Source organism: Geospiza fortis, unplaced genomic scaffold, assembly GCF_000277835.1.
Source record: "Geospiza fortis unplaced genomic scaffold, GeoFor_1.0 scaffold772, whole genome shotgun sequence".
NCBI lineage: Eukaryota > Metazoa > Chordata > Aves > Passeriformes > Thraupidae > Geospiza > Geospiza fortis.
This window is the reverse complement of record NW_005054670.1, coordinates 12,579-30,579: the sequence shown is the minus strand read 5'-3', so window position 1 is coordinate 30,579 and position 18,001 is coordinate 12,579. Positions and strand designations below refer to the sequence as shown.

The 18,001-nt window shown below is 41.0% G+C and overlaps 1 protein-coding gene across 1 annotated transcript in view; it reads left to right on the top strand.

Annotated features, from left to right (window-relative positions):
- Positions 1-16,895, top strand: part of MEGF10 (multiple EGF like domains 10) — a 66,998-nt gene extending 50,103 nt beyond the window's left edge. The window contains exons 15-25 of the mRNA XM_005430705.3: positions 117-241; positions 568-696; positions 3,248-3,376; positions 4,466-4,594; positions 6,485-6,613; positions 7,147-7,383; positions 8,319-8,446; positions 8,609-8,732; positions 10,532-10,576; positions 12,051-12,257; positions 13,157-16,895. Of these exons, the coding sequence (XP_005430762.1) occupies positions 117-241; positions 568-696; positions 3,248-3,376; positions 4,466-4,594; positions 6,485-6,613; positions 7,147-7,383; positions 8,319-8,446; positions 8,609-8,732; positions 10,532-10,576; positions 12,051-12,257; positions 13,157-13,320 (1,546 nt within the window). The 3' untranslated portion in view covers positions 13,321-16,895. The remainder of the gene's footprint in view (positions 1-116; positions 242-567; positions 697-3,247; positions 3,377-4,465; positions 4,595-6,484; positions 6,614-7,146; positions 7,384-8,318; positions 8,447-8,608; positions 8,733-10,531; positions 10,577-12,050; positions 12,258-13,156) is intronic.
- The last annotated feature ends 1,106 nt before the right edge of the window (positions 16,896-18,001 follow it).

Below are 18,001 nucleotides of genomic sequence, written 5' to 3'. Positions count from 1 at the left end.
TGTTTTGGGAGTCTAAATCACTGAGCTGCACAGATAACCACGACCACTTCTGGGGCTGGAAAGCAGAGAGCCAGCTCCAAGCCAGGCCTGCAGGGTGGCTGATGGCAGGAGAGCAGCAGTGACAGCTTCCACTGCTGCAGCCAGACCTGCCCCCAGTGCGTGCACAGCAGTGGGCCCTGCCACCACATCACTGGCCTGTGTGACTGCCTGCCTGGATTCACAGGAGCCCTCTGCAATGAAGGTACAGCTGGCCATAAAGAGCCCCGTGGGATGGTTTCCATTCCATCACCTGGGGGCTGTCAAACCGAAGACACTTTCTGTTGTGGAATGTTCAGTTTATAAATCAGAAGTCTTACGTTGTTTCATCCTTCAGTGTGAAACCCTCTGTACTCTAAATTGCATTGTTTGTGTAGTGAATATGGATATTGTGTTCACTGTAATTTATCATACCTCACTTTACCCTTATACCTCTCTCAATCCAAATACTAGTAGTTTTCTCCTGAAATGCAGAAAATGAAATCTTGTTCTGATCACTAAGGAGTTCTAATAATGACAATGTCTTCTCAGTATGTCCCAGTGGCAGATTTGGGAAGAACTGTGCTGGAATATGCACCTGCACCAACAATGGGACTTGTAATCCTATTGATAGATCCTGTCAGTGCTACCCTGGATGGATTGGTAGTGACTGCTCTCAGCGTAAGTACCCAGGGGTTTTTTCACCTTTAATTTTAGAACAAATAATCAGGGTGCTGCTATTTCAAATACTTTTTTTTTTTTTTTTTTTTTTTTTTTTTTTTGTAAACAAACACTGTCTTTAGTCAGAAATTAGGACTTCATGGTAAATAATGGAGAGATAAATAATCCTAAACTTCTCTGGCCAGGCCAAGAACAAAGCTGAAATTTTCTCAGGCACAGGTTAGTGCTCTGGCCGCACAACCGTCCTTATTCTCACTAAGCATTTGAAAACATTTTGTTAAGAAATTTTTCACTATGCCTTTTTTTTAAGTGCTTGTAACTCTGTGATGCATTTTTCTCTTTCTTCCTTTTATAAGTGTTTTCACAGATAGACATTTTTAGTGTCATTATGCCTCAATGAGTATTGTCTTCCTGGGCTGAACTCACTGGACTCTTCATTACTGCCTAAAAAGGGAGAAGGGAAGGTCCTAATTCTACTGTTTTTTGTAAAGTTACTTTATTAAGTAGTCACTCCCCATATGCCTGGATGGGTCTATGAGATTTACTAATTAGAGTAAAGAATTGTTTTAAGGAAGACTCTCACAAGAAGCATATCCAATCCCATAAGGTGCTAAAATCCACGCAGTCTGAAACACACACTTGCCAAAATTTCGCTCAACCCACTTTTGTGACTAAAAGAAGCTGCACCATACCCTGAAATGTCAGACATTGTGCTGGAGTTTCCAGGGAAGTGCATTTTTTAATAACATGGCTCATTGGTTTATATCATTTACGGTTTGACTGGCCCAGGTTACCAGGCTCTGCACAAGTGCAGGGTAACATCTGGTCAGTTTGGGAAAAGAACCCGAAAAACAACTTTCCTGGCTAAATTCTGTGAAGTGATTAGCATGCACAGCCCAGTATGATACCAAAATAAATCTCGGGCCCATTCCTGTGGAAGCCAGTGGCTACAAAGGTCCCTGTTTTTATGGTGAAATAAGTAGGTAGTTGGGAGAGTAGCAGAATAGGGGTATTTAGGAAGAGGAGGGACTTAGTCAGCGCATCAATATCAAGAAAATGGTGCCAGCAATATGAATGGAAGTGTTTATTGAGGCTGTGCTCAGAGACCATAACAGAGGAAGTTTATTTGCTTTGTATAAAGGCCTTTCGTTCACATGGAAAATAATGATTCCATTAATTTCTTTCAGAACCAGCGACCTTTTTTAAACTTCTAACCTTTTGCCTGTATGTGATTTACATTCCTTCCTAGCTGACCACTAATTTCAAACACAAAACAATAACAAAAAAAATTACAAGGCACAACTGAAGTGATAGTAATAAAAAAACAAGCTTAGTGGGTTTTTAAAAATTATAATATAATTTTTAATGAACTGAAATTCATTAAAAAGCGATACTTTGGAAAAGTACAGCTCACTTATGCACAAATCATTATGCAAATGTTTAAAGGATTCAACAGTTTTACTGGTCTCAGGCAACTAGATCAGTACAAAACTATGAGGAGTTACCCTTTTAAATTTACACAGGAATAAAACCAAGGCTTCAGTGTCTGACCTCCTGCTTCTCTCCTACAAAGCACTGACATTGTACTTCCATAAAACTATTTTTAAAGTACTAAAGAATTATTTCTTTTACTATTTATTTTTAAAATACTAACTACTACTTAAAGTACTTTGCTTTCTTTACTGAAGGAAAAAACTCCTCAAGATGAGAATCTACTCAACAGAAAGAGTCTATTCTTAGAGTACCCTCTTCACTTAGTGATATTCTACCATGAAGAAAATTATCTTTTGCTCTCTCTGAATAGTAATTAGTATTTTGGAACCACTTCACAGTTCTAGTGGCAGCACATAGCATCAGATTTATCCATCATGACATTTTCAAAGCAGCCAGTAAATTCTGTCTCATAATCAGTCTACATGATTGCGCAAAAAATAATCTCCATTCTATGGATAATTACTTGGTGTTTAGAAATATTATATTGATTATTGGATAATTACTTGGTGTTTAAAAATAAATTGATTATTGGACCCATGGTAGCAACTGAGTTAACCAGATTAAGGTACAGACCTGATTATCTTCCCCACATTTAGGCAAATACATGAAATTTAACAGTGGAAGCACAAGAAGCAGCCTTTGTATTGTATCTAAAGCTCTAGGCTTTCCACCTTCTCTGTTTTCCTTCACTTTTTGAGGTATAAAAGCTGTTCCACCTTGACTGTTTGCAGGGTAAAAAACAAGTGGAGAAAGGAAATCTAATGGCTTTTTCTGTGAGAAAGCTGCTGTGAATGCCCTATTTACTAAGTATTGAGTATGCATTTTTTGCCCATTTAATATTTTTAAGGACTTTTTACCTGGAGTAAAAGTGATTCCTTAGCTGAAATAAATGAATAAATCTATGGCTGTTTGCTCAGAACAGAGCAGCCCAAACCATGAACTCGGGAGAAAAACAGCAAACAAAGCAGTGCTCATGTGTGAATGGAAGCAGCTCTATTCATGTGCATCAAGGAACCTTTGTCATCTGAGGTTAATTAATTGCTCTGGGTTGTTGCAGCTTGCCCACCTTCCCACTGGGGACCAAACTGCATCCACACGTGCAACTGCCACAATGGAGCTTTCTGCAGTGCCTACGATGGGGAGTGCAAGTGCACCCCGGGCTGGACTGGCCTTTACTGCACACAGAGTAAGTGAATTTTGTGCTCATCCTTAGTCTGAGCATCAGTGACACAATTACCCTCCAGAACAGCTTGAACCTGGAATTCGAGTACTGATACAGAAGCTGTTTCTATTTAGAACCTTGAAAGATTATTTCACTAGACTGTAACATCATAATTTCTTTTGGAATTTTCTTCATGTAATAAGAAGAAATACATTAGTACTGATTTTTTTCCCCTAAGAGCTTTTTGTCAAAGTAAAATAGCTGTGCAGTGACTGGGTGTAGGTATTTGTCATTCATTATGTGCAGGCTAAGAGCTCATACAAAGTTTGAGAAATAAACATTTGTTAGAAGTAAATATGAGTAAAGCTGACATCTTATCTTTTTTGCATTACACTTTCAGTTTGGTTTACTGTCAATTCAGGTTGCCATCACTGACTGTGATCCTTGCCACAACCCCTGCATTTAACTTCAAGAAAAATTGGACTGCTGACTTTATTTTGCATTCAGTGTTCAAATACATGTTTTTCATAAAATCAGAACTTTGCTGTTTCAAATGAGTAATGTCATAGTGGCAGGAAATAACAGATACATTACAGGACCATATGGATGCAGTTCTGGGAGACATTCACTATGCTGGTTCAGCTGTCAGCTATCAGGGGTTTTTTGCTTCCTGCTGGTGAATAATGATCTCTTTGCAGTGGTGTGTCTTCTTCATAGTGAAATGGTTTCTTTGTGAGTAGCTCAGGTACAATATGTTGTTGTTTTGGCTTTTTTAATGCTTCAGTACAAACCATGAAGGAAATATGGCCAGAGAGTCACTGACTGATGGGCAGACTTCCAAAGTGCCCTCAAATCTCTTTGGAAGCCCATTTCTTCAAGGACCTGTCTTTTCAGAACCTCTGCTGCCAGCACCATTTCCCAAATTCAATTTTGCCTGATGTGTGTTTTAAACCACTCCACACAAGGCAGGTCTTGGTGCCTTGCGCTGACACAGCTCTCCATTTCAGGAGCTGCAGGAGCAATCCTCAGCAACACACCAAACCAGAATGTTTGCCTTCCACTCCCAAAGCAGCTGTTTCACCCCTCTCCCCCCTCCCTCTGCTTGTGTTGCAGGGTGTCCCCTGGGCTTTTTTGGGAAGGACTGTGCCTTGATCTGCCAGTGCCAGAACGGAGCCGACTGTGACCACATCAGCGGGCAGTGCACGTGCCGGACGGGCTTCATGGGGCGGCACTGCGAGCACAGTGAGCACACCCCTCCCTCTGCTTTGGGACACAGCCTCTGGCCTCCAGAGCCACTTCTGATGGGCACAGGGCTGGCCACAGGCTTTTCCAAACCGTTTAAAACCCCACAGAATTAAGCTGTCACAATCGTGGTTTCTGTTTCTTTGCACTGCGTTTTAGTCAGTTTGGGTGTAACGCTAAAGGAACACCCAGTTACTCCATCGTGTAAAAGAAACAAAATGAATCCAAGGAATTGTCATTAGAATCCTGTGAAAGTAATGAAATGTATCCATTAGGACAAACCACAGTGACAGCTAATAGTTGGAAAACTGGAAGCAGGAACTAACACATCAGTGCTGGTGGATGAAATTAACCTTCGCAGTGTGGGTTTACAGCGCGGCTGGTTTGTAAAAGTGTTGTAGGTGGCATTTTGTTTTCATGTTTTCACACACACACACGTGTGGTTCTCTCCTCAGGAAGATCAGGGATAACACCACTGACATCACTGGTGGTGTAATGTTGTGCACCATTAAAAGAATAATCAGGCTTGTGAGCACAGGACTGTTTGTCCAACCTTTGCTGACTTTACGGGGCTCTGCTTCCAAATTTGTGCATTCAAATGACATCTGTGTTCTCCTCAAAACATCACTAATGTTCAGGAGAAGATAACTTTTTAAGATAGTCTCTTGATGTCAAAACAACACTTTGAATAATTTGGCAAATCTAACTCTGTTACAGATTTTGCATTTTATCCTACAAGTTGATAATAATGATTTAGCAGCGTCTAGCTACGTGTTTTGGTGTTCATTCTAACTCAGATCTTGAAATGCAAAAATACATTGTGACATGATGGGTTTTGGCCACCCATTTACCTCAGTATTTATAATCTTGTTTATTGAGTGTAATCAAGAGAAGGAGGAGGTACATAAACATGAATTTTTTCACTTGAGTGGGGATTTGTCAAGACTGCAAGACCATTCTCTGGCACACTTTGTGCTACTTTATTTTTTTAATTACTCCAAATTAGGAATGCATGAAAGATGAGTTAGATTCTTTTAAAAAGACAAAAGGAAATAAATATAGGTGCAGAACTCTCAAGAAATTACAGAAAAAGTCAAGAAACATTACACTTCCTAAAACCATCAGATCTACTATAATGCGCCAGACCACGCAGTACCAAGAGGTGGCAGTATAAAAGAAAAAAAATTTATCAGTATAGGGTAATTCTCTACTAGGATACTTACATGAGGTAGGAGACACTTTGATCCGTAATTAAGTGTTACATTCAAGTAATTCAAATAATGAAGTACAACTTCCCCAGTTACCTTATTCTCCATAATTTAGCATTTTTCTCCTGTCAGTAGTTTCTCAGTGTATACATTGCAGTATCAGAGCATGCAATGGGCAGCAGTTACATTTCTCTGTAAATGTGTGGTGCATTTTGGACTCACTGTTAGGGCCCTTTCCTTTTGCTGTTTTACACCAGCACATCTGTCACACCACAGGACACCATCCAGGTGTCTGGCTCCACCTGTATGATAATGAGATTTTTCAGGCAGTGGGATCTGAGTCTTCTGGCTCTTTATTCACACCTTGCCCATTTCTTCACTGCCTTCTAATTTCTAAAAATTTGTCTTTTCTGGCCTTTTTTCCTCCCCCCTGATTCCTCACTGCCCTGCCTTGGTGGCATTGCAGGTGAAGCATGAATACACATCTGAGCACAGTTTCTCTCCCTCCTGCACACCGAGGAGGATGCTCCTCTTAGGAGCATCTCCAGGAGAGATCTGATGCTGATGACACATTGCCATCTGCTGCCCAGGGACAGGAACGTGTGGGGTTGGACTCCTGTGGTGCTGCAGGCCTGGAACCCCAAACTTTAATGAGATTTTTCTTGCTTTTTGTCCTGTGCAGAGTGTCCCCAGGGCACATACGGGTATGGATGCCGCCAGATCTGTGACTGCCTGAACAACTCCACCTGTGACCACATCACAGGGACCTGCTACTGCAGCCCAGGCTGGAAAGGAGCCAGGTGTGATCAAGGTAAAGCCCAGACATAATCAAATTTATTGTCATCTTTTCACACAGAAACTGGCTTCACCTATTGAACACCATCTCTGCGTCATTCATTAAATAAATCTGACAGGTGGTTTTGGTTTTATTTTGAGTAACCCATTCTTTTAATTCATGTATGTTTTTGAGGCTTTAAATTAGATTAGTGATAATTAAATGGAGCAAAGTAAGTGGAGCATGGATTTGCATGAAATTACAGGGCAGTGCTGCTCAAAGGTGCTGATGGAGCATGGGCTTTACTAGCCCTGTTCCTTTGCCCAAAGAATGTTCTTACTTTTTCAAATTCATGAAAACATCTCATTTTCTGTGAAAATTCTGAGTGTTTTTCCTTTCTGTGAAGATTCTAAGTGTTCTTCCTTAAATTTAGGATTGGTTCCTGACAGAGTTCTATTCTATCCTTACTAAATACAGTTAGATTTAGAAGTGAAATTTTGTCTCCTGCTCCTGACACGTGACCCCCTCTGGGTTTTTGCCATTTATTTTCATTTCTTCTTCCATTCCAGCTGGTGTAATTATAGTGGGGAACCTGAACAGCCTGAGCCGTACCAGCACTGCCCTCCCTGCTGACTCCTACCAGATAGGAGCCATAGCTGGCATCATCATTCTTGTCCTGGTTGTGCTCTTCCTGCTGGTGCTGTTCATCATTTACAGGCAGAAGCAGAAAGGGAAGGAGACACACATGCCCACTGTGACCTACACCCCTGCTATGAGGGTCATCAATGCAGATTACACCATTTCAGGTTTGTCATGTTTAGAATACTTTTGTTTTCCCCCCTCCGTCTCTTGTCTTTGTGCTCAGATCTGCCCCTAACAGGGCTTGAATTCACATATTTCTGCTTTTTGAGACCATGAAGGGGGCACACCCTGGCAAGATGTCTTAATTCTAAAGAAAAGTGACCATGTACCTCACTTTCCTGTGCAACATTTTACACCCTCAAACTTTTTTTTGTGCATTAAACATGGACATTTCTATCCTCTGTGCCTGCTTTTATACATATCCAGTTGGAATGTGGCAAAATCTGATTTCTACAACGGACTTTTAAATTCAATGCCAACAGCTCGAATAGAGGAAGAGCATAGAAAATCAGGATTTCATTCTATCTGTAACAACATTCTGCAGAGAAACAGACAGCAAAAGGCTTGAAACTGACTAAGGGAAGGAGCAATGAAACAAACAAGAGTTTTTGACCTATTATAGTGCCTGTGAGCTGGGATTCAAGGGTACATGAAACTTGAGGCAATTGTGCCTTCTGAACACCACTGTCAAGGACAGCAGCAGCTGAACAAGGCACCAGGAAGACTTGTTTGAGTTAAGGAAAAGCAAATCAGCCAAGGTCCTGGTGTTCTTGGAGCACTAGAAAATGTTGGTGCAGACTTGCAGTGACTGTAATAATGAAGGAAAAACAGAGCAAGGGACCACAGCAGAGAGAGGAGTTAAGTTAGCAGGTTACATTTGTGAATGCTCCTTGCTAAAAGCAAGGACATGACTTGTCACTCACTGCCCTGCATCTCTCATTTCCTGGAATGAATAAAAAATACTTAGTTTTGTGTTTGTTGGGTTTATTTTTTTAAGAAACTCTAGGTCAGATTTGTAAATCAGTGCAGCACTCTCAAAAATGTATCTTAAGAAAGAAATCCCGTGGTTTTGTTCATTTTCCTTTCTTCTTCTTTCCAGAAACCATCCCTCATACCAATGGTGGAAATGTCAACAGCCACTATTTCTCAAACCCCAGTTACCATACTCTGACCCAGTGCTCCAGCCCACCTCATGTCACCAACATGGAGAGACTGACCTTGGCAAAGGTAAAGCAGGAAAACATGGACATTTCTGGCAGTCTTTAGTTTATTTTACACTGTTCCCTCATCTCTCCTATTTGGCTTATTTTTGCTCTTCCTGATTGCCACCTGGAAATTCAGCATCTTCCCTGCAGTTTCAGTTCTGTTGCCTCTCTTTCTTTGGAATAGGCAAAAACCAGCCAGCTGTTTGTGAACCTGAAGAATATGGAGCCTGGCAAACGAAGTGCTGTCATGGACTACACAGGAACACTGCCAGCAGACTGGAAACACGGTGGCTACCTCAATGAGCTTGGTAAAAATAAAAAAAAAAGAAAGGAGGAGAATGGGAATGTTATTCACTGTATGTGGGATGCATCCCTTAAGGCAGGAAGAGATTAAAAAGTGACCCCTTGTGAGGAATGGTGGAACAGTTTTTGATGCCCAGTGCAGACATGATGTGTAAAATATCACATTTTTATTAAAATATTTGCTTATTCACTAGTTTCATGGAGCAATGGGGGTCTGCTTGGACAAAATTACAAATTCCTATTAAATAAGTGAAAGGTTGCATATATTCTTTTTTTTTTTTAATCACCACAAGATGCAATCAGTGGTTTCAAATGTACTTTTTCATTACCTGAGCCACTTCAGATGTAAATAGTAGATCTTCCCAGCTAAGCCTCCTGTTTGCTAAAAGAGCATTGCCTTTAAGAAGAGAAATTCCCAAGAAATGGTGAGAGTTGCTGTATCCTGCTTTTCACCCTTTTCCACTCCCATGCATTCCAAAAAGGCTGGACTGCACTGCCCAGTGAAAGCCTTAAAAAGGACCTTCAGTGGCAGTATAATTCAGAAAATTTAATTACCTTCATTTCTGGTACTGATATGTATCAAACCCTGGGATTCAGAACAACAGTATGCAGCACTGTTTGGTTTTTTTTCACTGCTCTTCCCCAGCCTTGGTCAAACCACAATTCTGGCTCAGATCCGTTGTGTTTGGTTTGGGATTTGGTTTTTTTTGTTGGTTTTTTTTTTTTCAGGAAAGGATTTCAGTCATAATGCTCAGCATTCAGCTTTATATTTTCTTAGAGCATTTGAACTTGCACTAAATGCTCCCGAGTGACACTTGCTGTGGTTAACCCAAGGCAGGAGATCTTGAGCAACAGGGAGGTTCCAGAGGACTGGATGAATGCTGATATTGTGTCTGTTTGCTAGAAAATAAAATAGAATTACTTGGGTAACTCGAGGCTGGTGACCTGAGCGTTAAACTTGTGAAAACAACAGCACAGGTGACATGAGATCTAGTAAATAAAGATGGGGTAGGAGTAAATTAATTATGTTTAGGTCTCCTTAAAATAATACCACTTATCTCTTGACAACTACTCATTTTGTTTAGATAGTGCATGGATAAAACCATTTCAGGCTTTTATAATGCTTCTAGCATAGTACCACAATACAGCCTAATTAGAAATGAGCTCTCCACAAAATCAATGAAAGCTCTTTGAACAGATGAGTAACCAGGAAAGTGCCAGGTCTCTGAAGACAGCTGTTGTGCTCAGCTGTTTACTTTTATTGAGGGAAATCAGTAACAGGTAATTGCAGAGCTGTAGGTTCAGGTGCAAGGTGTTCAGGCCACTGACCCTGATTTGGGAGTGATTAAATTTGGAAGCAGAGAAATGAGAATTGGAGCAAGCTCTGCACACCCTGAGATTTTCCGGTCAAGGTGGGATGCCCTTCTGGTGGGTAGGGTTTATCCAGATTAAAAACAAAACAAAACAAAACAAAACAAAAACAAATAAAGCTTTAGTCCCACAGAACTTACTGGGATTGTTCAACAGTGAGTAACTGGTGTTATGTGAGGTCAAACTTCAGATAATTTAATGGTCCCTCATGACCCACCTCCCCTGTTCCTGCTGGAAAATGTGGAAGCAAATAGTACAAGTGTTTCTGTACCCCCATCCTGGGCAGTTCCAGAGCCCTTATGAAAGAATTTTTCAGCTAGGGCAGAAATGAGTCCCAAGGCAATTCCTAAACATTTACAAGCTGTTGCCTAATCACTTTTGTTTTCTTTGGTTTTAAAACTACTCTCTTTTTTTTGTATCATTTTCTCCTCAGGTGCTTTTGGACTTGATAGGGGATATGTGGGGAAGTCCCTGAAAGGTGAGGTTGTTTTCTGATGTATTTAGATGGAACTACATAGACATGCCTTTTATTCTTCCCAAATTACCGTTGGTTTCTAGGTGATGAAAATATAAAAAAGTCATTCTGGAACTAAATTTTTCCTAGGCACTGAATCAATGCATGATTGGTTTGTTTGCTGATGTGGGGTTTTTATCTTTTTTTTGAAATGAGATTGTTGGATTTTTATTTTTCTTTTAAACCAACAAAACCACAAACCAAGCCATTTTAAGTCTCCTGTGTGTCACATACACCAAATGGTTTTTGTCATTCTTGAGTCACCACACAGCTCAGTTCTAGACTGCAGAACACGTGCTGCCTCTGCTGAAAGGCTTTAAAAGGCAATTCCAACTGCAGCTGGTCGTCGTCTGCATGACCACAAACCTTCACCACATCCACTGCAGGCCCTTGGAAAGGATATCGAAATACAGACACACAGGCAGGAATTAGAAGCTTCCAAAATTCAGGGTAATGGTGATCTGGTATTTTGATCTTCTGAATGATCCAGTTTTCTCACAAGACTTTACATTGTACCACCCTGCTGGCATTTGGCACTTAGGAATGCGGTTAAGTGATGGATTTGGCAGTGTTGCAGAAATGGTTGGACTCAGTGATCTGAAAGATCTTTTACAACCTAAACAATTCTACACTTCTGTGATTACAGAAAGCCCAGTTCAAATGAGTCACAAAATCATGAGCACCCATCCACTGACAGGTCCACCAGGGCAGCCTCATGTTGGATATGGAGTCAGGAATGAGCTAAGAAGTCTCATGTTAAATAACATAACACAAAGCAACACAGAGAACAAACTAACACAAACACCACAAAATCACTTCCCAGCACAAGCAAATACATCTCTGAAACCAGTTATTGATCCTCCAATTAAATCCTGACATCACAAGGCACCTGATGTTTCCTTGGCAGTTTTCCTGCATGTGCCTTACAGATACTTAGAAGAAGCTGGTTATGCTTTTTGTGTACTCAGATACTCAAACTTTGCACCACCCAAGCCATCCCTAGAAATAAATCATGCCATTTGCCATTTGCCCAGACATTGCCCTTGGGAACAGTCTCAGATTTTAAGTGTCCTGAGTTCAGCACCTGGAGGGGCAGGAAGTGTTCTGAAGTGCTTGTTAAAAATGGATTCTTCAGCTTATCTCTATCATTATCCCCATATAGTGCTAGGCACTATTTTAACCAAATTTGAACATGCTTGAATTTTGAAACAGTAATTTGCTGGTGGCAAGATGAAGTCCATTAACGAGAATAGCAACTGAGGGGCTTTCATTGATTGTTGCAAATAATTTTGAGGTGTTACAACTGGTTTCCATTTAAATCTTCACTTCTGAGTGACTTTTTAGAGCTCAGCATGAAACAAAACCCTTTTTTTTTTTGGTAGCCACTTCCATAGCACGCAGCAATGCTCGAGACAGTAACATGTTCTTCTTTTTGCAGATCTGGTGAAGAACTCGGAGTACAATTTAAGTAACTGCTCACTGAGCAGCTCTGAGAACCCCTATGCTACTATCAAAGACCCACCAGCTCTGGTGCCAAAGAGTTCAGAATGTGGCTACGTGGAAATGAAGTCCCCGGCACGCCGCGACTCCCCCTACGCCGAGATCGCCGGCTCTGCCACAGCCAGCAAGAACGTGTATGAAGTTGGTAGGTACAAAATCCACCTCTGGGTGCTGGGGGTTAGGAACAAAGAGCACAGGGCTTTTCAGTCTTTGCTTCAGTTTCATCAAAACATGTGTAAGCCACTGGGAAAACAAAATTACGCGTTCAGATTCCGTGTTCTGCCCAAAAGCTGTAACAAAAGCGTTTTTACTAATTTGGTGTAATTCACACAAACAGGGTTTGAAGTACCTTCAGCTCTGTTCTGTCACCTACAGGTACCTCTGAATTACTCTGGTGTGGAAGTTTTCCTTTAACCAACAGCATAAGATAAGTTTAGCATTTGATTGCAATGTAGTTCAGCTCTAGGTTAGACTGAATGCAGCTGGAGTTATGCATGGGAGGGTTGAAATTCTGTTTCCTTCTCTTGATCAGAATAACATAGCATCTTTACCCACAGACACAGTATTCCACTATGGGCCCTACCTAGTTGCTGTATTTCTATATTTCTTTGTGGTCCTGTGGAGTGGTAGCTATCCTGATCATCTCTGGGCTGTAATAAATTGTGTCCAGTGTCACAGGATGTATGTATTTTCCTTTTCTGCGTGCAATTAGAGAACACTGAACTCCATCAACATACCCATTCTGCTTTTAAGGACTGTTACAAAGTCTTGATTGAAACCCTCAAATTCAGGTTGTTTTTTGGTTTGGGTTTTTTTAATTTGCTCAAATGAAAGACACATAAAGAAGAGATGCTGTCTTGTTTCTGTCAGTAAAGACACTCATGGCAGGGCCCTGCTGCAAGTGTGAAGCAAAAACACCAACCTGTGTTTCTACAGCTGCATTTCAGGACTCAGCTCGATGAGGAATCTTCCTAGTGAAGCAGAAACTGAAATAGAGTATCAGTGTTTTCCCCGGAGCTGAGTGCATGCTCTCTCTCCTCACAGAGCCCACGGTGAGCGTTGTCCAGGGCGCGTTCGGCAGCGGCGGCGGGCGCCTCGGCCAGGATCCCTACGCCCTCCCAAAAAACAGCCACATTCCCTGCCACTACGACCTGCTCCCCGTCAGAGAGAGCCCCACGCCCTCCACAGAGGGGGTCAGCAGCAAATGACCCCGCAAAGAGCTGATGCTTGCAGCCCTGGGACTCTCAAGGGGCAGATGGCACAGTCGTGCTCCTCCCTCTCTCGTTTACCATCGCTCTCGGCTCCTGATCTGTCCTGCAGATAACTGCTGTACCTTAAGCAGAATCTCAGCACGAGGTCTGTATTGGGTATACAAGTGACAGATGGACAAATGCCACACTCTGGGGATCCTGATTTTACTACTTTTTTTTTTTTTTTTCATGGCAGTAAATTTTATAGAAACAGGTATGCAACACATTTATACTGTAATATACTGGCTTAAAAAAATAGTAGTTTGCAGATTAGTATTGATAACATCACATTTTAGCAACTTCAAATATAGGCTTCATGTCATGTTCCAGAGTAGTAATACTCCCAGGACAGTGCAATTTACCAAATACCACTTTGTACAGGTGATCTGATTCACCAGTCACTCACTCGTAGAAGGAAAACTGCCTTGCCAAATTTTACCCTCCATTCTTATCTTTAGTCAAGACATATTACAAGAAACAAGATCTGATGGGGATAAGGAAGCACAATGTTGCAGTTGTTTGGGAAATCCACCAACAGGCTTTGCTGTCTCCATTGCAGGTGGTGGATGTACTTGGCTTGAATAGTTCTGGAGAGAAAATGATTGCATACATCAATATTTACATGATGCTTCAAGATCTCTTAGTACTGTAGACCCAGCACCAGTCTTCAACAAGTATTTTGCTACAGTTCAGCTTCACACATTGCAGTTCTGACCACTGTTTCTGCCACACACAAACTAAATAATCCACAACATATCAGTTATTACTTCAAAAAAAGATGTAAATTGAATCAGTTTATTTTTGTCACCACGGACTGATTACGTAAGGAGTGGACAAAGGTGATGACTTCTGTAAATCTTAACTGCAAGGAAGGGTTTACATTTTATAAAAAGGTAGTAATAATTACTGTAATATAGGATAAAGATAGTCAAGTGTTCTTTTTTTTTTTCTTTGAAATAACTAAGCAAACTCTGTGCATACTTGCTAAAAAGGCACCTTTTCTTTTTTTATAGTTGATGTAGGGCAACACATGCTTAAGCTGGTCTTTTGCATTGCTAATAATGTGACACATGTACCCCCCTCACCCTCATTAACTTCTCTCTCCATTTTTACGCTGTGTGTCTGTGTTTTTAGTGGGCTAGCTTGTAACTGAAAAAATATTCTAGTGTGTGTGTGTGTCCATTTCTTTTGCATTTTTGCCAACTGGCCTTTTGTTTGTCCGGTTCAAGGGACCTCTGGGCAGAGCAAGAGGATCAAAGTAAGAATTCACAGTGATGTCAATCAGGGGTGATTAAAAAATACCTAACAGTTCACACTGATTCATTAATTCAGAGGAAGAAAATCAAGGTGTTTTTTGTTGAGAATGACAACAAGAACGCAGAAGAAAAGTAAAAAAACAGTTCCTCCTTAAAGTTTCGCTTATTCTGTTGATCATGTGGATGGAGATAATCTTCCCAAAACAGCCCCTTTTTCCCAAAAGAGCCTTTCAGTCCTTCCAAAATAATCTATTATGAGCTGCACGATTCAGTGGAAATTAAATTCACCAAGAATTTTCCCCAAACACATCAACCTGAAGATAACATGGTTGTTATAGATTAGATAACCTCTCTCAGTGAAAAGATATTTTTAGGAAGCTCAGAGTGAGGTGCCAGCATTTAACATGACCTGGCAGTGCCTCTGCTCCACCTGGTCCTGAGGGTTGGTGTGTCACTGATGGATGGGGAGAAGGATCCTGGCTGTTCTGCAGTTCCCTGGGCACTTCTGGTACATCCTTGGAATAAAGAATTCCATTACCTTTGGATTTGGGAAGTACAGGTATTAGCTAGGAGATTTCTAAGGCTCCTTGCCATTTAATCCCTGTCTAAAATGAGGTATTGATTGGGTTTGTATGCATCTAGATAAAATGTAGAGCTACTGGTATATACATTTTTTTTGTATTGTGTGAAACAGATTTTAAAATAAAACCTTTCTTCTCTAAAGCCGTGAATACAAAATGCTGCATTTAACAACTGGGAGTTCACAAAAACTTCTTGCTCTTTTTGAAGACCACTAGGTAAATTATCTTCATCATACAAACAGTTCTTTTAACATGGAAGAGGGAAGAGCTGAATTAATGTTGGGATGTTTTTTAAATTTCCAGCATGTCACATATCCTCAAGTGAAATACTCAGTCAAATATTCATGAAAATAGATGGGTTTACTGTCATTTTGCTTATTGTGTGTGTTCTAAATGCACACATGACTGAGGCCTGCCTTCCTGTGTGGGGGTGAAACTCCTGCTGTGTAGCCAGCAGGAGCAACGTCTGCATAAACCTGAGCTGGATCTGCAGTACATGCAGGGCAAGCAAATGAATTTACTTCAGAGGGTGATGCCTGGTGAGGTGCTCAGAACACTGATTGCCTGGAGGGCACTCTGCTCTCAGCTCCAGAGACCCCCAGCTCAGTCCTCTTCCTGTAGATCCCACTGTGCTCCTCACACAATCCAAACGCTTCTGGAGGTGCACTCTGTAGGGTGGAGGAGACTGAATGGCTCAGGGGATGGAGCAATTTCAGCCAGCACTCAGAGAACTGGCTTCACTTCACCACAGACAGCAAAGGAAAGGGATGCCTTGCCTCTGGATATTCACATTTCAATAGGGACAAAATGTAGCACTGAAAACGGAGGTAGCTCTCCCGTAGCAACGTGTCACCATTTCAATAAAAAGCTACCCCAAGTTAATAGCTGACTTTAAAGTAGCAAGTATAAACTTTAGGCTTTAAATACTGTAGGCATTATTAATTCAGGCCACTTAGAAGCGTAACAAACCCCACAGCTTTCTGCTATGTCCAAGATTTTAATCACAACACACCGTTACACATAAAATCTGTCCTTATCTTGATCTACCCAGAGAACTTCCATTAACTTTAATTGGAGAAGCAGATTACAGGAAGGAAGATTTCATTGTGCTCACACTTTCTGCTGAGACAATCTGCAGGTTCATACTGAAGTGAAGTTAGGATAAAATCAAAAGCAAGGAATGTGTTACTCTAAATATCTTGGGTTTTCAAGTAAACTAACAGCAATTTTTTATCCAGTATGTGTCCAAATAGTAATTCTTACACTGAAGCTCCAAAGTCCAGACTGAAGATCACAGAGCTAGTTTTGACAAAAAATGCTTTATATTAAAGATTGTATATACAGTATCTGAAATTACTGAAAACAAATGAGTGTATGTTTATCAGTTACTGTAGAGAAAACCTTGTCATTTGATACACTCATCCTAGTGCTAGAGCACTGAACATAACTTTGCAGTTTTTTAGCCCACAAGACTTCACTTTGATATGATTGAACTGTATTATATTTTTAGAGAAAACCTATCAAGTATGCCTGGCTTTTTTTTTTCTTAGTTGTGACAAAAAAAGTGTTTTGTTGTGAAAACATATATATATTTTCCAAAGATGACTGATGTTCATCATTCTCCCTTTCACTACCATATATTTCACTTCACATCCCTGTAGGTTAATACAATAAAGTTTCTAATGAAAGATGAGAAGTGCTTTGATTTTTTTTTTACTTTGTTTTTCATTTGCCTACAGGAGATCTTGAAATAGCACAGGCAATGTATGAAATGTCATTTTTGCTCTCATGGTTTAATCCCAGCTGGCAGCTGGGTACCATGTGGGTACCAGGGAGGAGTAGAGGAAACAAAACTCCGTGTGTTGAAATAAGAACAGTTTAGTAACTGGAAGAAAATAAAGTAAATTACTGATTGTAATACTAAAACAGAAAAAATCATCATAGAGGGCTAATGTTTCAGATTTAAAAAGCAACAATCCAGTATTGTAAAGTATTGTTTCACTTTCCAAGCTTTTCTGTGCAAATCTGAGAAACTCAGTATTCCTTCAATGCAGTTGAAAGGTGGCTTAATCCTAAATAATTGACTTGTTTTACATTCAAATGGCCATCTTATTAGTAAAAAAGTTTCAAAGACTGATCCTGTTTAACTACATAGGGCAAATGATCATTGGTTATAAATTCGTGTTCTTCATAAAGAGTCTACATCATTCCATGTAAGGAAAAAAAGGGTTGGGACATTTCACAGAATCACAGAATCAATCAGGTTGGGAAAGACCTTGGAGATCACCCAGTCCCAGGCCGTGACCTAACACCACCTTATCAATTAAATTATCTTTATCCTAAATTGAGGGGCCTGGAACTGGACACAGCACTCGAGGTGTGACCCCACAAGTGCCCAGTGCAGGGGCAGAATCACCTCCCTGCTTCTGCTGGCCACACCATTCCTGATCCAGGCCTGGAGCCTTTGGCCTTCTTGGCCACCAGGGCACTCTGCTGGCTCATGTCCAGCCTGCTGTCCCTCAGTGCCCCCAGGTCCCTTTCTGCCTGGGCACTGCCCAGCCACACCGTCCCCAGCCCAGAGCATTGCAGGGGTTATTGTGGCCAAAGTGCAGGACTGGGCACTTGGATTTATTAAATTTCATCTCATGGACTCTGCCCATCCATCCAGCTGTTCCAGGTCTCCCTGCAGAGCCCTCCTGCCCTCCAACAGATGGACACAGCTCCCAGCTCAGTGTCCTCTGCAGATTAACTGATGAAAGGCTGAATCCCCTCATCCATGGCATCAATGCAAACACTGAACAG